Consider the following 21,729-nt stretch of genomic DNA (forward strand, 5'->3'; position numbering starts at 1 on the left):
CTCTCTCTCTCTCTCTCTCTCTCTCTCTCTCTCTCTCTCTCTCTCTCTCTCTCTCTTTCTCTCTCTCTCTCTCTTGCTCTCTGTCATAGAAAGCTAGACAACACAGTGTGTAGAAAGCCAAACTTAGAGTCAGAAAGACCTAGTTCAAATCTAATCACATACATTTACTAGGTGTGTGACCCTGGGCAAATCTCTTAACCTCTGTTTGCTTGTTTCCTCTCCTGCAAAAAGGTTGTTGTGAGAACAAAATGAGATAGTAATTATAAATCACATATCATGTTGCTTGGCACAAAATAAATACTTATAAATGTAAAGTATTGCTATTATTATATTATATCAGTAAGATTAACTCATAATCCTTTCCAACATTGCCTTTGCTTTTAAAATAAAAAAAAATACCTGCTTTTAAAAACAATTTTAGTAGCCTATTATCTTTATTTTTAAAATTGTCTTTTGCATAATTCTTTAAATAGTTGAAAATATCATTTATGAATTTGTTAGGTCTGAGTGCCCTTTTATAGGGTAGTTTTTTGATGGCCTACATGAATTCTCCTTTTTAATTTATCCTATAAGTTACTTATTTTTTGTTTTGTCAGTTTGGGTAATTTATGTTTTCATTGTTACTTTCCCATCTGCTTTAAGCTCCTTAGAACACAGCTGTGTGTAATAATGCTAGATAATTTTCTTAATTTCTTTTTACATTTACAATGTTCTTTCCTTTCCCATGTCTAGTTTTGGTGATTTAAATTTTTTCTTCCCCTTTTTGATTAAAAATTTTAATAGTTTATTTTTCTTTGTAAAGCTCTTGGCACTTAATACTTTTCTATTTTATTAATTTCTATTTTCATTTGGTAATTTTCCTTATGCTACTCTCCATTACATTATTACTTTTTTCCTTTTCTAATGTCTTTAGATATAATCTATTTATTTAGTCATCATTTTATGTTTTATTATTATGTAAAAAAGCATCCTGACATCAATTTCAACTATAATTTATAGATACTGGTTTATGACAAATTACCTTATTTTACAGGTCTGTGTTTTCATTCATGTTGGTCCTAACTTTGTATTCTTGTACCTTTTAATCCAATTTGTTATACTCTTCTACATTGTAGACTAAAAATATGCTTTGTGTAATTTTTGTCTTTTTAAATTTTTAAAAGATTTTTTTTACACATCATAGTATATGTTCAACTATGTTTTCAGTTTTGTGTGTACTTGGAAATAAGGTGCATTCACTGCTTTTCCATTAAATTTGTAATTTATTCTCTTTTTATTTTTAGCTTGATGTATATTAAATTCATGTTACTAATATTTCTTTTTTATCATGATATAAAATCCTTTGATATATCTTAATGCTTTCTGATTTGATTTCAACTTATTTGATATTATTATCATTTCAGATTGTCTTGTGTCCATTGTTATCTTTCAGAATTGTTTTAGTGCTTTTAAGTCTCTTTAAGTTTCATATAGTCCTTCTAGACCCTACATTATTAGATTCTATTTTTAGTTCATTCTTAATACCTGTATAATGTAATAGAAACCATGTTGAAATTGAGATTTGAGGACCTAAACGTTTGAATCTTACTACTTACTACTTGGAAAAATCACCTCTCTGAGTCTTAGGTTCTTTAGCCCTAACAGAAAGGTGTTGGACTAGATGATTTCCAAGAATTCTTATAGCTCTGGATCCTATTATTAGCCTTTTATACTCATAGAAGAATTGAGGTCTCTCATTTTTAATGTTACAATTGTTAGAAATTAATTATTATTTTTTCTCTGTTATTTATATTATCAGAAAAGAGCATAAACTACTGTATGTCACTATATATTTTTTCTAATGCTCAGTGCATCTTAAAAAGCTCTAAACCTAATCTCATAATTCCTGTGCTTAAAAATGACAATTCTTTAAGTTTCCCCAAGATACAAGTCTCTTTCTCTCTTTTGTTAAAGGTAAGAATTTGCTTTGGGGACAGCCATCTTATTTTCCTACTCCCTTTTAATTTTTTCCTTTGTTAATATTTAAATTTTGTATCTTTTAATATTTTTATTCTATTTCCCCCCATAAATCAAGTATAATTTTCAAAAATTTTAGCAATTTATTTTCCCTTCTCATTGAAGGCTTTAATTTTTCATTTAAATTGTCATTGTGAAGACATATTTGTGAGTTCTTATAGCCCAAAGATTCATCATCCAACATCCACATTTTTTGTAATATTCTTCTCTACATTTATTTACCTGGTCCTTCTCTTTATTCATGATTTTTGACCAGAAATTTAATCAAAACTTTTCCAAAAGGGCAGACCCAATGGAGGCAGCATGGTATAGTGATGAGAGAGGATAAGCCTTGGAATCAGAAAGAAATAGTTTCTAATCTTGCCTATAACATATAGTATTTATATGAAGGGGACAAATCATTTAACCATTGGAGTGTCCAAGGCAAATCTTTAAGTTACAAATAAGTTTCCTCTCTGAGGTTCACTACATTACTGACATTACATATTAGAATGCTTCCCCCACAACCCCTTCCCTCATGAATAAGATAAAAAAAAGAAAAAAAATCTCAAGATATATCTTGCAATCCCCTGGCATGGCATTTGAGAACCCTAGGTGACCTTTAGGTAAAAGAAAAACACTATAGTTAGACTTTTGAGGAGAAAGAGACTTGCATTATAACTTATTGTATTATAATATTTTATCTTATAATTTCAACTGTGAAGTTAATAGGTTTTAGGCACCCACTGTTTCTTTTAAATATTTTAACTACTTATCTCTTCGGGATGTGGGTATCTCTGATTCAAAGGACCTTTTTAAATGTGGGCTTTTATCCATGAATTGTTCTAAGACTTTTTGATTTTTAAATGTCTTTTACCTTCAAACAGAATAATTAGGTTTGCTGGAAGGCTCATTCTAGGATCCAAGCCTGTATTTTAAAAACTCATGTGTGCTCTATGTTCTTTTCCAACCTTGCCATCTTTCTTTAGGTTTTGCAGATAATTTTGGTGAGATCCTGATTAGTGTTTTTTGATATGCAAGTTCTTTTCGGTCTTATGGCTTGAAGAATAGCTTCTTTTTGTCTGTAGTTTTGAAGCTGGGTAATAGTACTTCTCTGTGAGTTGAATTTTAGATTTTTTTTTCTCTTTTTGTCCAATAGTATTTCTTTTTGTCCAATAGTATTTCATTTTCCTTTTGAATTATTCCTTTAAATATAGTGCCCAAATTATTTTCTTTTAAAACTTCAAGAGGGCAGCTGGGTGGCTTAGTGGTTGAGAGACAGGACTAGAAATGGAAGATCCTGGGTTCCAATCTGGCCTCATACATTCCCTAACTAGGTTACCCTGTGCAAGTCACTTAACCCCCATTGCTTCACCCTTACTGCTCTTCTGCCTTGTAACCAATATATGATATTGATTCTAAGACAGATGGTAAGGGTTTTAAAAAAAAGATAAAATATGCCCTCATATGCAAATTACTTTGCAGTTTGAACTTCTAGTTCTGTCCTCCAGATAAGGTCAGTGGGGATAAAACTGGGACTTTGCGATGAGGTATGGCTGATAGTGTTAACTGTTCTTTCTGAAATATGTTCTTATTGAATACCAGTTTTTACTAAATTTAATCTCATTGAATATTGAATCATACTAAAAAGATATGTTGAGGAGAAAAGAAAGGATAGTAGAATGCTAAAAGGAAGACTCAGGTGGCCCTGCCAGGAAAATCAAGCCAAAGTATCAGACACAGAAAGCCACTGATATGAGAACTATATATTAAAGGCCACAGCCAATTGGCAGGATTCGTGTGTTTGGCACCCCAAACACATCTTTGGGCATAGGTACCACCCCTGCCCAGTTCTCCCTCTGTTAAACCCCCTGCAGCTTTGTCAGTAATTTGGCTTCAGCAAGATAAATAACTTTTTCCTACATGGTTCCAGTTATCTTTTAGTTTTGTTTCTGAGTATGTTTTCTCAACTTTGATACCATCGTCTGTGAGACTTTATACTACACTGATATGGTTTTTCATTGTATTTTCTTTTTTTTAAGTTGAATGCTAAACTACTTTTATATTCTTTTATGCATATTTATCTATCTTAGATTATTTTATGACTTTTTTTTTGCATTATTTTTGAGTTTATGTCAGTATTCATTTCTTCTGTCATTTCCTCCTTCCCTTTTTTCCCCTGTTACTGAATAAATATCTGCATAGGTCGATACATAGATAGATGGATAGACAGACAGATATCAATACATATTCATATATTTCAGAACTTTATTTTCATTAGCTTTGTCTTTAAAAGGTATTTTATTTATCATTATTTTTACAGATTTCATTTCTTTTTGGCATTTTTGTAGCTAGACTTCCTAGGATCTTCATTTTATGGTGTTTTCTCAATTAAACATCTTCTGGAAAACTTATATGGTTCTCTTTCATAATCTCTAATCTATGTATTGCTTAGTACTGGCATCCTCTTTTAGGTCTTCCTTTTGTGTGTCTGGCTCATAACTCACATGAATGGTTTCTTGCTTTCTGTTAGCAAATTAAAGTCAGAAATGAAATTTTATAAGATTTTATTTTTTTTTTGCCGGCACTTGAGGAAAACAAGGTAAAAATACAAAATAGACTTAGAGAGCACAGGTTTATTTTCTTTACATTCCTTCATCTGACCACAAAGTAACTGATACAAGTATATTTGATGGGGTTAAAAGACCTCACATCTTGCTAAAATTTGTCTTTGATTATACCCAAAGCCATCCCACAGTGTGTATCTGTTTTCTTAACCTTGTTATCTTTTTACTTTCTTCTTCATATCAGGCTTTGTGCTACTCTTGGCTTTTTCTTTCAATTTTCAGTGATCAAGATACCTCCAGATTAACATGACTACTATGAGCCCCTCCCATTAGTGTGATTCCTTTTACTTTTCTAAAGTAACTAATGTGTTAATGAGCCTTTTCCTCACCCTCAGGAAAATTATAAATTAACAGTATATGGAAAATCATTATACAGGTGTATCTATATAATTTTTTCCCTTGGATAAGGGATGAATTATTTCCTCAAAGCATATTGTCAGTGTCAGAGGATTGTTAGTCAATGGCAGATGTGCTAAGCTGCAAATAACAGGAATTTTGACTAGATAGTACCACTGGGGTAGGATGGGTTTTCAGGACACATCTGAGATGCAGGCAATACTAGAAGACCTAGATTGACATCCATTTGGCATCATGAGAGTCTGATAAGGAGCACCAGATGGAGATCCTGGCTCTAGGTGGAATCTGGCAACAAGTAGTAAGGAGAGTTTTGAAGCAGGCAAGTAGTCCCAATTATGGAGACGGGGCATCAGGAAGTAGAGATGCAGCCTGAGGGAATGGGCTTCAGAGGTATACATTTAGGTCTGGGCATGTAAATGATGGTTAAGTAAACTTGACTTCTGTGGATTGAAGAAACATGGCAGGCAAGAGTCTTACTGGAATTTTCTTCATTTGCTTCATTTCTATGGAATGAATCCATGAAACCAGAGAATCCAACTCCCTGTGCTTCCTACACAAGCTTCCAATGAAAAGTTCTCACAGTGACTATCACTTTCCTTTTCTCACCTGCCTCATTTAACCCAGCCCTCTGCCATTTATCATTTTTCCTCTTTGGTCTCCTGCTATGGCCATATATGATTGAGTGTAGATGCATAAAAGAGTTAAGAACATATTTGTACAATTTGTTTACACATATGTAACCATGGAAGTGTGTATAATTCTGTATAACTGAATGTGTATACATGAACTCTGTGGGAATACAGTATGCTGTTTTCATGTGCATTGTTTTGATGTATTTTGTTCCATAAGTATATGGATGATATGAATGTGTGAACTTCTGGACTTGTATATAAATATGTGTTTATGTTTATGCATAAGGACTTTTTTCTTCTCTTGCTCTTGTTGAATGTCTGCCTCATACAATTTCTCACCTGCTACATGATTATCCAAGCCCTTAATTTTTTCACATATTTAGATAATAGAATATGGTATGTTGTGGTTGTCCTCTAGTATGGAAAAGGACTCTCTAACATGGTACTGAGTAACTAGATCCTTTATCATTACCAAATTTCTGAGAAGCTGAAAAAAGTCCACTCTAGTAAGCACTTCTCATTGCCAGGGTCCATGGCATCCATTACCTAATCTTAGAGACATTGAAAAATATTACCAAATCGTATTTGTCTAGCATGGTCATGTTATCCCAGAGGTCAATGGGATGTTGAAGTCTGCTTCCCTATGGCCTGCTTTCCCAGGAATTCAGTCCATGACCCTTAATTACATTTTCAGAGAACCAGGTGCTGGGGAAGATATAAAATTCAGTAAAATAGAGCCTTTGTTATCCTAGAACTTAGAGTTGAAAAGGAGGATATGACACAAGTTCAATAGACTCTTAGTTCATTAAGTTTATGAGAGATGTGCAAAACAAACAAGTTTGTGAGGGCTGAGGAGGAGAAATATTGTTACCAATAGAGAGAATCAGGAAAGACATTATAGAGATGACATTTGAATTGAATTTTGTAGGGGGATAGAAATTCATCAAAGAAGGAGGAAAGATCAGATTCTAGGGATAGGGAGTAACATGAGCAAAAGCATGGAAATTTAGACATATCACACCAGCTCAAGAGAGAGGATCCAGACTTTCTTGCAGGCCAGATGCCATAGTTGTGGTCTTGTACTTACGACTCACTGTTATTAATAAAGTTAATAATTATTGTTTTGTGTGTCATACAGAACCACTGGTGGTTGCATTTTATCTATTTTTTCACATATGCACAGAATGCTGCCCTGCAGGTATGGCCATTAATGACAATCTGCAGTATCCTTAGAGAATTTTATTGCTTAGATATCTAAATTCCACTTAAAAAATTTTTTTTTTATTTTAAACCCTTAACTTCTGTGCATTGACTTATAGGTGGAAGAGTGGTAAGGGTAGGCAATGGGGGTCAAGTGACTTGCCCAGGGTCACACAGCTGGGAAGTGTCTGAGGCTGGATTTGAACCTAGGACCTCCTGTCTCTAGGCCTGGCTCTCAATCCACCGAGCTACCCAGCTGCCCTAAATTCCACTTTTAATACAGAGGTATAGACTAAATGTCTTTCTCTTGGACCTCCCCAAAGTCATACGGCATGGATGATTGTGATAGTAGCTGTAGTCTAGGATTTTGTGCAGCCAGCATTGCAGTGTTGACTTCTATCGAAAGGTGCCTATGGAACATTTAAGTAGAATTCAGATAGAATTTGACCCATGAGGATCTGAAAAGCTCAGAGTGGAGAGCTCAATCTGGAGGGCCTGTGTGAGAAGACCCATGCATGGGACAGTAGTTCCATTTCCTTACACTGAAGTTACCTGTGGCTAACATGTAAAAGAAGCATTGGAAGTTTTTATCTATAACGTTCACACTCAGTTAGATATAGAAACCTTTATTACCCTAAAGGGATCGTAGTGGGGGGATCTATAGAAGGGAAGATAGATTGGGTGAGATGGTGAACAGAAGTAAAACATTTGTGAAAAAGGACAAGATAAAAGGGAAGAGAGAGAAGAATAACAGAAGAAAAGCAAGATGGAGGGAAATACACAGTTAACTGTCATAACTGTAAGTGTGAATGGAATGAAAATAAAATGGAATCAGATGGCAGAATGGATTACAGTCCAGAATCCTACAATATGCTGTTTATAAGAAATAAATTTAAAATATCTTTGCAGATGATATGATAATATACTCAGAGAATCCTAAAAATTAAATTGAAAATTAGTTGAAATGAGTAATAATTTTAGCAAAGTTGCTGAATATAAAATTAATACACACAAATCATTGCCATTTCTTTATTACCAATATTAACAACAAAGCCCAGCAACAAAAGACAGAAAAAAGTTCCATTTAAATTAACTGTAGATAATATAAAATTCTTGGATATCTACTTGCCAAGACAAACCCAGGAATTATAGAACACAATTACAAAACACTTTTCATAAAAATAAAGTCAGATATAAACAACTGGAAAAACGTTAATTACTCATGACTTGGTCAAGTCAATGTAATAAAAATGATAATCCTACCTAAATTAATCTACCAATTGAGTTGCCCAAAAATTATTTTATAAAACTAGAAAAAATAATAAAATATATATGGAAGAACAAAAGATAAAAGTTATCAAGGGAATCAATGAAAAAATGTGAAAGACAGTGGTTTAGGAATATCAAACTGTATCACGAAGTTGTAATAATCAAAACAATATGGTATTAGCTAAGAATTATAGCAGTAGATCAATGGAGTAGATTAGCTACACAATACACACAATACATAGTAGTAAATGACCATAATTATTTAGTGTTTGATAAACCAAAAGATCCAAACTTTTGGGACAAGAATTCACTATTTGGCAAAATTGCTGGGAAAACTGGAAAAAGGTATGGCAGAGACTGGATATAAATCAACATCTCACAGATTTGAATCCAGGACCTTCTACTTCTAGGCTATTAATCCACTGAACCACCTAGCTACCCCTTCCCCTCAGGATTTTAAGGATAACTGGAGGGATTTTACATACGTGTGTGTGTGTGTGTGTGTGTGTGTGTGTGTGTGTGTGTGTGTGTGTGTGTGTAGTTCTAGAACTATAACTCTTGAATTCTACCAATATGTTTCCTCTGTTGATTATCCATTGATATAAGTTAGATAGACAGACTTAATGAGCTTTTAGAAACAATAATTTACCAAAGTGCTGTGATAAGAACAGGTGATACAAATATTCTCTTCCAAAATCTTGGACACTCATATATAAAAAAATACAGAGACCAGAGGAGCATGGGTTTAAGCATAGAGAGCTCATGTCACAAAGAGGTAAACTTATAGCTCTGTAACTTGGTTGGTTTGCTTCTTCCTTAGGTTGGCTTGATAGTGGAATGCCCAGGCTCTAAATTGGCTTGTTTATTTTATCTAAAACCCACAGAGTGAGACTGAGTCCAATCCAAAAATACTTCATCTATGGTGTCATCTCATTTAATCCAGTGATTTTCGTATTCCTTCTTAATTGATTAAGAACTTTTCAAACTTTGTTTAATTCTGTCATTAGATTTAACAAACGTGTTCTCACTTGATTAAGATAGTTATTTTATGGAAGGCTCATAACATTTTGTTGTATAATAGCACAGTATACATTTGGTATGTAGTAAGCATTTAAAAAATGTTAGCTAACTAACTTCAATCATCCATAATGTTGTATATTATACTTATCTGTGTTCAGGTTTTATTTTACTACTAGATTGTAAATTTCCAGTAGCATAGAAACTTTATATTATTGTTTAATTAATGTTTGTTTGAATGCATGCATATGTCCTTTGGTCAGGATTCAGACCAGAAGGTGAGCAAAAATGATAAGGCCCTCGTGAACCATGCTTTATTTTCTCCCCAGGCTCCATTTCTTGGTATTTGACACAGAGGAGGTCCATGATGTACTTCGGATCTGGGATGGACCTGTGGAGAGTGGGATCCTACTAAAGGAGCTGAGTGGCCCCATGCTTCCTGGCAATATCCACAGCACATTCAGCTCTGTTGTCCTACAATTCAACACTGATTTTTTTACCAGTAAGCAGGGCTTTGCCATTCAGTTCTCAGGTCAGTACTCTCCTAGTTCTAAACTATTCATTTCATTTCATTTCAATTCATCAGGCATTCATTTAGCCTTTCTAAAACATTCTGGCCAGGAGAACTGGATTAGTATCCATCCTTGCCCTTGAGTAGGGACAAGACTCATACTGAAATAATTAGCCAGCAGGATGAAGCATTGTATGATTAATAAATAAATATAAAATCTTGACTCAAAGTTCCATGTACCTTCAGAGGAGGCATCAAGGAAGACTTAATGAAGGAAGTCAGACTCGAACTGCATTTTGATAGAAAAGAGTTCTGATAGGAAAGCATGGGTATTGAAATAAATAAGGTGGGGGGCAGCTGGGTAGCTCAGTGGAGTGAGAGTCAGGCCTAGAGACAGGAGGTCCTAGGTTCAAGCCCGGCCTCAGCCACTTCCCAGCTGTGTGACCCTGGGCAAGTCACTTGACCCCCATTGCCCACCCTTACCAATCTTCCACCTATGAGACAATACACCGAAGTACAAGGGTTAAAAAAAAAAAAAAGAAAGAAAGAAATAAGGTGGACAGACTGGAGCCAGACAGGGAATATACACTGTACACACCCAAACCACGCAAGGAATGAATGGATAAACTAAATAAACACATAGGAGATTTGGGAATGGGTTGTGAAGGAGAAATACAGTTAGCTGGGGTAACTGACAGTTAGCAGTTTAACTGCTACACCAAACTAGCCAGGGATAACAAATACTCTATGTGGGTTCTTTGGTCTAGAGGAGAACAGGAAGATTTATAAAAACAAATTTATTGTTTGTTTAGGAAAGGGAAGAGGGTGAAGGATTTTCTAACTCTTAGGGAAGGCACCAACTGCCATTTAGAATGTTAGATGTTCATCTGGCTTTCCCTACTACACTAACAAACAGGCAACTCTGGCTGAGGCTGGAGAGGGGCTAGGAGATTGGGATTCTCACACCACTGGTGCAAGCTGATCCTTAGACATAGATAGGACACAGGAACCAAATCTTTGTTCAGCCAATAAATCCAATAAGGCTCTAGGGAGTAAAAGGCTATCTGCGTATTCAACCTAGGCTTGCTTGCTTGATGTTCACTCCTATCTTCTTCAAATCCCCAAATCCACAGGCTGCAGAGGTTCAGCTGGCTGGATAACAACTCCACACTCCTCCAGGGTTATTCCTGCCAACTCTGCCAAGTCTTCTCTCTCAACTCAAACCTTTCTTTACATTCTATATTAGAATGTCCGTGGTCCCAGCCAAGGTTTTTGCTTTTGAGCTGCCTACTTCCTTTCTAAACTTCATTGCTACCTTACAAACTACCTGTAACAGTATGGAAGGTATTCTAGGTGAAGGTAAACATCATGAACAGAGGCAAAGAGGCAGAAATAAGAATAAGAATAGCTAGCATTTATAAAGTGTTTTCAGATTTACAAAGCACTTTCCATGTGTTCACTCATTTGATCCCTACAACAACCCTTTGAGTTCAAGTCTGTGTCTATGTCTACTTCTAAAGAAGCTGAATGTGAGCTTGATCTGATGTAATTTTTAGGCCTTTTTGAAATATTTTGGCAGGGAACTCACTGTACTTCTTCCTGCTACTCCATGATCTCCATTGGCTTCTGATGCCCTGATCTTCTAATTTAGTGTACAATCACATTAATCATTTATTACTCATCTCCTACTTGAATCATAGGACTTATCACCCATCAATATCTGTTCTTTTTTTATATAAACTACTCTCTAGGCAAGTTTTTTTTCCTTGTGTACATAACAATTGAATCTAAATGTAGAACTTTCTATTTATCTCTATGAACTTTATGTTGTTAAATTTAGTCTGTCCAACTTCTGAAGCATTTCACTTTATAAGGGTAAAGATAGGATTTTCTCCTTTTGTTTCTCCTCCATATTTGTTCTGCTCTTGCCAGCTTCATCTCTGAATGGGGATAATGTAGCTTAGATGAGTTTCAGACCAATTTTCTGTAGAATTGTATTTATCTTTACTGATTTTTGCTGTTTTATATGGTTGTCTTCCCAGATAAACTTAGTTTGATGTCTTGTCCACTTCCCACTGGGATGAAGTAAACTTTACCTAATCCAAGCTGCCTGCCAGAATAGGACATTCCCAGTCACCTAGACACACAAACCCAGTATCATTTTCTGTGCCTTTATTCCCTATAAACAATATGTTGCCAAGTCTTAACTTTTCTAACTTTGCAACATTTCTCATATTTCTCATGCTGGGTGTATGACTTTGCAATAGCAGGACAGAACTGTACAGGGATGGCTCATTTTGACATTTGGAGGAAAATGCCTCCCCATTGACCCAAATAGCATACTTTACAGAAGAGAACTCTTATCTGTTCTTGAATTCCTACCACAAGAAAGTGCCATAACCTCCATGACTTCTCATCCCTCTAGAAAATTTTCTGGATGAGTTGATAAACTTCCCAGACTTTTGTTTCAAGTCTGTTTATCAATATATACTTTAAGGATAAGAGATTCATATCTAACAAGGAGTGGGTAGAGTTCCTTCCCCCTTTCAAGGAGTTCAGTTCCTTATTATCATGGGTTAGATATTCACTAGGGGTATTTGGATCCCACACAAGATCACCTTTTTCCAGTTTAAATAGACTTATGATTTTTCAGTGAAGGGGTTAGCAGAAGAGGTGTGTGAGAGTTGTGGTGTACACTGACAAGGAATGAAAATGTTTGGAATAGTCACTATGATAGATGGGAAAGCATAGTATTTAGGAAATTGTAAAAGGATTGCTTTGCTACATCAAGGGTCAGGTTATAGTGAACTCAGTCAGGGTGGTTTTCTGATTTTCTCTAGCTACATTTAGTATTACATTAATAGAAATGAAGGCAGCAGATGGATAGTCAAAATCCATAATTGAAATTTGTCAAAGCAGAGCTTAGCAAGGCAAGATTGGCTATAGGATAAGAAGGCAAGAGACTTGAGAGAAGAAGACAATGATGCCAAACTTCAAACCTATTATTCAAACCTAAATTGCTCCTACTATCTGCTTCCTTTTCATAGTCAAAAGATATTTAAAATCATTTTCTATATGCCAGCCACTGAGTTAAGCACTGGGAATGCAAAGAAAGGTAAAGACCAGTCCCTGTCTTTGAGGAGTTCTCAATTTAATAAGAGAAACAGCATGCTGTATACAAGTCAACAGAGGGAGGTCACCAGAATAGAAGGACTGGGAAAAGCTTCCTGAACAAAGTGGGGTTTTAGCTGAGACTTGAAGGAACCAGAAGAGTGTGAATAATAGTCTTAAAGGCTGTAGAGAGGTCAAGCAGGATGAAGATTGAAGAAGAGTCATTAGATTTGGCACTTTACATATCACTGGTAACTTGGGAGAAGGAAACTAGGTGGCACCAGACCTGGAGTCAGAAAGACTTGAGTTCAGTTCTGGCCTCAGACATTTACTTGCTAAATAACCCTGGGCAAGTCACTTAACCCTATTCACCCTAGTTTCCTCATCTATAAAATGAGCTGGTGGAGGAAATGACAAAACCACTCTAGATTCTTTGCCAAGAAAAAGGGTCGTAGGTTCAACTCTGGCCCCAGACACTTCCTAGCTGTGTGACCCTGGGTGAGTCACTTAACCCTCATTGCTTAGCCCTTACTGCTTTTCTGCCCTAAGGCAGAAAGTAAGGGTCTGAAAAAAAAGAAAAGAAAAGAAAGAAAACCCCAAAAGAGGTCACAAAGAGTTGGATACAGCTGAATAAAAACAAAGACAACAACTTTGGAAAGAGCAGTTTCAGTTATGAGGTCCAAAGTCAAACTGCAAAGAATTTAGAAGAGAATGAAAGGAGAAACAGTGGATGCACTTATCACTGACAACCCTCTGAAGGAGGTTAGCTACAAAAGGCTGGAAAGATTGTGGGACAACAGTTAGCAGGGATGGATCTATTGAAAGTTTTTTGAAGGGTACTAGATATTTGCTATGTATGTTGGCAGAAGAAAAGCAGCTAGTAGGGAGAGATTGAAGATCATTGAAAGAGTAGGGATAATAGAGGGGACGATCTATTAGAAAAGAGGGGAAAGAATGGGATCACTTGTGCATGTAGAAGGATTGGCCTTGGCAAAGAGAAGAGCTAAGGCCAGTCTTCTGTATATACCCTTGCTCCTATTTCCCTCCCTTCTTTTCCCCCAAATATACCTACTACCATTTTCTATTTCTCTAATCTACAATCTCTCATCATGTTCCTTCCTATGTATATACATGCCCAAGTTTCTCCTGTCTTTAAAAGATCCTAACTTGATCCTACCCTTCCTGCTATCAAGTTAAAATTCTTCTCCTTTTCTCTAAACTTCTTGAAAAAAGACATTTATGCTCAGCATTTCTACTTCTCCTCACCTCTAAATCTCTTGCAGTCTGGCTTCTATCCTTATCACTCAACTGAAATAGCTTTTTACAGTTACCAATGATCTCTTAATTGACAGTTCTTGTTCCTCTTGACTACTCTGCAGCATTTGACATTGTTGCTCACCATCTTCTGATGAATATTTACGCCTCTTTGTGTTTTTGTAATCCTTATTTTTGCTATTTCTCCACCTATGTAGCTGAATGACGATCAATCTCTTTGCTGGATCTTGAACCATGTCATTCTTGGGTACATGTATCCTCAGAGCCCTCTTCCTTTTTTTCCTCTATACTTTCTTACTTGATTATCTCATCAAATCTCATCAATTCCTGTCCATTCACCTACACTCTTACATCACAGACTTCCTATTAGACATTTCAAATTGGATATCTGATGGGCACCTTAAAGTTAAAATAGATACTGCGAACCAGACATGTCCAAAATACCAACCATTATCTTTTTCCTTCAATTATTTTTCTACTCTATTTGTTCTTCCATTTACCCAGATTAGCTACTTAAGTATCATCTACAACTCCTTATTCATCCAGCTCACATGTCCTGCCAGTTGCTAAATCTTATTTATTCTATCTTCACAATATCTCTTGTACCTATCCCTTTTCTCTCCTCTCTGACCCTAGTTCAGATCATTATCATATCTAGACAAAGATCTTTTTATATTATGGATCAGGTTTTCATTATGCCAATTTACCAAGAACAAGAAGGACTTCTTTAATTTACGTCTCCTACTATACCTTTCCCAAATGTAGTTTTCCATGAATCAGTAATAATTTATTTCATAAAACTGATATCTACTTAGCCATTAAGGGGATGAATTTAATGATATAATGGTTCCTTCTAGCTAGATGAATTTGAATTCTTTTTGTTTTCCCACTAACCTTAATAAGTTTTGAAAGATTTAGCAAAAATTCAGCAATATTCAACTTAATATAAATAATTATGTACTTGTTTTGTTATCACATGCATTTTTCTATATTGTCTTTAGATTACAAATGACAAGCCCATAAGGACTTGTGTTCATCATTGTCATCATCATTATTAAAATAGCTCCATTAAGTTCCTCTTTGAATACACTGCGAAAGATTTCCAGATATTTTGGTAAAGAATAGGTGACTTTTAGAGTCATGGATTGAACATACATCAATACTCTGTGTGTGTGTGTGTGTATGTGTATGTAGGATAGAGAAAGAGTTTTTAATAAGTTTTGTGTAGTAACTCTTCAAGAGTTGGATGGTAATTGAGTAGTGCTTGTGTTATGATAGTGATGTGACAGTAAGTGATGTTGTAATCTAATGATGCTGTCATAGCAAAGGTGAGGAGGGGTTGTGGGCTTGCCTATCAGAGAGACACTCATCCAATAATATTCTTTCTTTTGTTTCTCCAGTGTCTACAGCAACCTCCTGTAATGACCCTGGTGTCCCTCAAAATGGGAGTCGGAGTGGTGATAGCCGGGAAGCGGGTGACTCAATTGTGTTCCAGTGTGACCCTGGTTATGCTCTCCAGGGGATGGCCCAGATCAGCTGTGTGAAGATTGAAAACAGATTCTTCTGGCAGCCAGACCCCCCCACATGCATTGGTATAGAAGAGTTGGTTGACTGAATTTCTTTTTATTAGCTTTTTAACAGTTCCATTTGGCAAAAACAGAACAGTGAAAACCCCAAAATTAAATGGTAGCTAACTTTAAATTACTTGAGGGGATGAAGGGACAGAAGAACCTAAATAATTGAAAGTTACAAAAAAATTCCCCAACTCTCCTTTCTTCTTCAGCCTAAACAGTCATTAAATCTGATCACATGTTGCTTACCTACAAGTGTGAATTTCTTCTCTGTTACCTAATCTTATTTCCATCCTTCCTGGCAGTGAATAGGAAAGTGGCTAGAAAGAAGGGACAAGTTGGGACTTTGATAATCCACACTAGATTGGAAACTCTTGGAACTTGTGAATCTTTTGAATGTTAGCAAGGCTTAGAATAGCTTCTCTATATGAGACAGTGGGATATAGTAGAAAAGTCCTGAATTTAGTCTTAAGGACCTGGGTTCAAATCCAAGCTCTTCTTATATGGTCATGGGAAAGTCTTTTGACTTCTATTTTCTGTCCATAAAATGACAGTGTGTAGTAGGTAGCTTCCATATTTACTTTCAGCTTTAATTTTACAATCCTGTTATTATCTAGAATACTGGAAGAGGCCTACTCTGGGAGCTTATATATAGAAAGGGAGAATTTCAATATACCAGTAGAATCTCTGTTAATATGATTGTTCTTCTCTCCCTTGAGGCAGTTTTATTTCATTTTTTACATCCAAAGTCACTTCTCAATATACAGCTGGCTCACTCTCCCTTGTAACAAAAAAAATACAATTACAAAAAATGATTGGCCAAATTATTACATCTGATAGTATAGGTGACATTCTGCTCCCAAAGTTCCAGAGTTTCTGCCTTCCCAAATCTTTCTATTGAGAGAAGGGGGGATATGTATGTTTCATCATCTATTCTTATGACCAGTCTACATCTAGTGCAGTAGATAACATGCTGTCTGAGACTTTAAAAAGACTATCCATTTAATAAGAACATTCGTATATCTTCCAAATAAAAATAGTTTCAAAGACATTAGAAAGCCATTCAGGAAAATAAAAACAAGTAAAAGCCACTGACCAGGAAACTAAAAGAAATGAGCAAGGATTTTCTATAGCAGTGATTCCTAAAGTGGGCACCACCGCCCCCTGGTGGGTGCTGCAGCGATCCAGGGAAGCAGTGATGGCCACAGGTGAATTTCTGAGTTCAATAAATAGTTTCATGATTTCAAAGTTCAATGTTTCTAATTTACACCTTTCTTTACTATATTTTATGAAAAAGGTAGAAACATTAATACATATATCTTTCCTACTAATTGCTATTAACATTTTTAAAAAATTTAATTTCCAGGGGGCGTTAAGTAATATTTTTTTTCTGGAAAGGGGGCGGTAGGCCAAAAAAGTTTGGGAACCACTGTTCTATAGGATCAGAATCGACTTTATGTCCTCTGGTCTTCAGGAGTCCCTCTGGTGGATTAATGGTAGTGATACTGGTGAGTGTTTGTCCACCAGAAGGGCAAAGTTAATTGAGATTGCTGCAGGGTCTACTCCAATAGCTTCTTCACAACATTATAAGCAATAGTGTGATGGGACTGTTGAAGATTTAACCCAAGCCTTTCCAGTTCTAAGAGTATCATTATTATCTTGACCCACAATAACCTCTGTTCAAGTATTAAATTTGACTGCTCTATCTCATTATAACTTCAACCAATTTGTTTATTCCTTTGGACTTTAGGATCTGAATGTACAAAATGGTGGCAACAATTACTTCCTGTCTGTCTTAAGATTGACATTAGGATAAAGATAGATCTTAGATGAAGTAAGTTATTGGGAGGAAACAGTGCTATACAAAAGCTTGGTAGTATTATTTACTGATTTCCTAGGACATCTAAAAAACACAGACAAGAAAACATTTTTAATGGGGTTAGTAATAGCTTCATGTTCAGATCTCAAAGATACTTTAGAGATGAGATAGTTCAACTCTTAATTTTAGATATGAAAAAACTGAGACTCATGGAGAGAAAATAATCTATCAAAGATAATACAAACACTTAATGGCAGAGTAGTGGCTCAAATTCAGGTCTCTGACTCCATCTGGTACCAATGTTCCTTCATCAGCAAACATTTGTGAAATATCTACTGTGTTCATTAGACTGAGGTAATGTTTAGCTAGGTTTGACTTAGATATATTCTCTGTTTCAGTGGACCTTACAGGTTAGTAGGAAAATGAGAAAAGATTACATAAAGAAGTTGCATTGAATTGGACTTTAAAAGAATCATAGGAGTTTGGCCAGAAAAGAAGGAAGGGAACACAAAATAAAGGCATGACATACTTTGAAGACAGAAAAGTCCCCTCTAGTCAGGTTTGACTAGAACATAGTGAATAAGAATTGGGAAATAGAAAAAACCAGAAGTAGAAGTAGAAACCAAATTGTGGAGGATCTTAAATGGCAGGCAAAGGAGTTTGAATTTTATTTGGTATGTAAAAGGGAGCCATTGCAGATTTTTTTAGTAGAAAAATAGCATGACTAGATCTGTGCTTATAGAATATTTTTCTTTCAGAAATATAAAGATTTAATTGGAATTGGGAAAATACTCAATATTTTTTGAGGGGGTTAATTCAGTCATTCAGGTGGGTGATAATGAGGCTTGTATTTTGGTATTGGCAACAGAAATAGAGATGCAGGAACAGATATGAGGAATAAAAAAAGAGGCAAAGATAACCTTAGGGATACAAACATGGGAAACTGAATGAATAGTTTTGTCAACAGATACATTTGTCAGAAGAGGTAACAGATTTATGGAGAAAGGTAACTTTGCAGGGAGAAGGATGAAGGAAAAAGAATTTATTAGGCATCAACTTTGTGTCAGGCATTGTGCTAAGAGTTTTACAAATATCTCATTTGGAATTAATGTGGCCTTTGATAACTATCAGGCAACTTAAAATAGATAGAGTCAATTCAGGATTTTACCTCCCACTTCTTTTTCTATTAGGTACCATCATCACCTCACAACTATTGCAATAGCCTGCTATTGGTTCTGTCTGCCTCAAATCTCTCCCCACTCCAATCTATCCTTTTTTCAGCTACAAAAGAATTTTTCCTAAAACTCAAATCTAATCATATCATCCTCTTACTCAATCAATTTCCTTTCAACTCCCTTTCCTAGTCCGGGAATCCAGTGATTCCCTTTTGCCTTTAGGTTCAAATACAAAGGCTTTTGTTAGGCATTCAAATCCCTCCATAACTTAGCCCTCTTCTACCTTTCCTGTATCCTTATACTTTACTCCCCAACATTTACTCTTTGATCCAGTGACACTGGTCTTCTGGCTGTTCCCTGAGTAAGACATTCCATCTCTTGGCTCTGGAATGTTCTTCCTCCTCATATCTTCCTACTGCCTTCTTCCCTGGTTCACGTTCTACAAGAAGTATTTCCTAATCCATCTTGTTTTTTTTTTTAAGATATATTATTTTATCAGTTACATGTAATAACAATTTTCAACATAAATTTTTTCAATTATAAGATCTAAAATTTCTGACTCCCTACCTTCCCTCCCCCTTCCCAGAGATTTGATCTGTGTTATACATGCATTATCATATGAAACCTATTCCCATATTATTTATTGCTTTGAGAGAATACTTATATAAAATCAAAACCTCACAATAAAAAACAATTACACTAAGGTAAAAATTGCATACTTTGATCTGCAGTCTGACTCCAACAGTGCTTTCTCTAGAGGTGCATAGCATTCTTTGTCATGAATCCTTCAGAATTATTCTGGATTATTGTATTGCTGAGAATGGGTAAGTTTTTCACTTCATAGATGTATACAAAGAAAGCTACATACAGAATAAATAAGAAATGATTAAAGGAGAGAAGGCACTAGGATTAAGAGAGGTTTGGATGCTGGGAAAACTGGAAAACAGTATTGGCACAAACTAGGTATAGACCACTATATCACACTTTATATCAGTAAAAGGTCAAAATGGGTACATGATTTAGACATAAAAGTTGATACTCTAAGATATCCCTCAGATATATAGAGAAGGGAAGAATTTATGACCAAACAAGACATAGAGAACATTACATGATGTTGTCTCCCCCCATTAAAGCCTAAACTACATGAGGATAAGACTGTATTTTCTCTCTCTGTCTCTGTCTCTGTCTCTGTCTCTGTCTCTGTCTCTCTCTCTCTCTCTCTCTCTCTCTCTCTCTCTCTCTCTCTCTCTCTCTCTTTCTCTCTCTCTCTGTCTCTCTCTGTCTCTCTCTCTCAACTAGCACTTAGCATAATGTCTAGCACATAGTCAGCATTTAAATGTTGCTTGATTTATACCTATTTCACTTTGAATAAATTATTTCTTCTCTTTGAACTTTAGCTTTCCCATCTGTAAAATGAGAATATTCAATAAGATGATCTCTAAAACCCCTTCCAGATCTGCCGTATTTCTTATTTCTCTTTTATGATGTGTGTCCATAACCCTAGAATGGCATGGCTTCACCACTCTGAAAATGCTGTTATCTAATTCACATCACAGCCTATTCCTGTTCTTGTTAACTGAATAGGGGATCTTGTACATTCCCACTACACCCATGCTATGAGTTTAGCTTTCACTAATAGGAAAAGGAAGGGGGGGGGCTGGTGTAAAGCTTCTATTTCTTCAGGAAGTCATTGTGACCTGTTCTTCATCAAGGAATCTACTAGTTTCACATCTTAGTTCCTCCATTTATTATCTGTTACATTGAACAGGTTACTTCACCTTTCTTAAGTTGAGTTTCCTCATTGTTGAAGGGTCTAGAGATTAAACAGAGGTCAGGATAAAGGGACCTTATTTGGACAAAGCACACCAGAGGCAAGGATAACTTGAACTAGGCAAAGCCAGCAGACACAAATCATCTTCTGTCTTTCCTGCTGAAGAAGAAACCAGTGAATACCTTCCTAAGGTCAGCCTAGAGGATTGATTATGGTTGTAGTAGGGACATCCCAAATGCTTTATTTTTATTTGAACTAGGTAGATCGCAACAGAAAATTTTGTAGTAAGATTGTGTGTGCACACATGCAGATTTGTAACATGTACATTGTAACATCTATAAATATATGGTTTGTGAGAATAATATATACTGTGAATATAATAAAGCATTCATTAATAGGATGATATTCCTCTTATACTTTATGTTGGAAAATAGAAAAAAATGACCATTCCCAAATATATGTTTATTTTTATTGGATTAGACATATCTATCTTTGCAGGATCTGATTGTACCTTGTGGGAGAAAAAACCTACCTATTCTTCAGCTTTACAAAGCACTCAATTACTTTGAAGTTAAATATGGATATGGATTTCACTAGTTCATCCTTTATTGACAACTTTATAGTATTGCTTTGTTAAATGATATATTTCTCTTCTGATTTTTGTTTGAAAGTCTTTACTGTAGTGAACTTATCTGTCAAAAAATCTACTTCATTCATCTTGAGGAAGATATAAAAGCATACTTCTAATTGAATTCTCCCTATTCTCATTTTGATAAAGTTGTTAGAACTGATTCAAGAGGAACTTGAAAGATCATTTAGATGATGCTTCTCAAGCATTCCAGAAATGTTAGCTCTTTGACTAATCCCTAAATCACCAGGGACCATGACCCCAGATCCTGGCCCATTGCTAAGCAGCTGATCCCTCCATCCCCCTGACTTGCCTGATTCCATTCTCTTAGGCTTTAGGGCATTAGAGAAATCTTCCCAGGCTGGGTGGCAGAGTAGGAATGGGAGGGATCTCTACCTATCTAGGTTCCACCAGCACCAGCTTAAGGGCCCTGCTAGCTCTCAGATCACTTTAAGTGTACCATCATTGACCATCTGCTGTTGACCCCTTCTATCCACTGCTGAGGTCCCTAAAGAACCCTTGATGGATCTTGGCTATTCTAGCTGTCCACGTATTTAAAAGAAAAAGTCCTACATGGGCCAAACTTATTTGGGGAAAAAAAGAGGCAATTAGGTGGGACAGTGGATAAAATGCCAGGATTGGAGTCAAATCTGGCTTCTTCCTAGCTGTGTGACCCTGAAAAAATCACTTATCCTCCCAGACTTTGCTGCTCTTCCATCTTAGTCATTACTAAGACAGAAAATACAGGTTTTAAAGATAAATATGTGTGTG

At 35.8% G+C, this 21,729-nt stretch overlaps 1 protein-coding gene across 1 annotated transcript in view; it reads left to right on the top strand.

Moving 5' to 3' along the window:
• The window catches only part of CSMD2 (CUB and Sushi multiple domains 2), a 1,000,214-nt gene that overhangs the window by 760,963 nt on the left and 217,522 nt on the right, over window positions 1-21,729 (top strand). Inside the window, exons 26-27 of the mRNA XM_044668787.1 lie at window positions 9,427-9,629; window positions 15,395-15,586. Of these exons, the coding sequence (XP_044524722.1) occupies window positions 9,427-9,629; window positions 15,395-15,586 (395 nt within the window). The remainder of the gene's footprint in view (window positions 1-9,426; window positions 9,630-15,394; window positions 15,587-21,729) is intronic.

Source organism: Gracilinanus agilis, chromosome 3, assembly GCF_016433145.1.
Source record: "Gracilinanus agilis isolate LMUSP501 chromosome 3, AgileGrace, whole genome shotgun sequence".
Lineage (NCBI taxonomy): Eukaryota > Metazoa > Chordata > Mammalia > Didelphimorphia > Didelphidae > Gracilinanus > Gracilinanus agilis.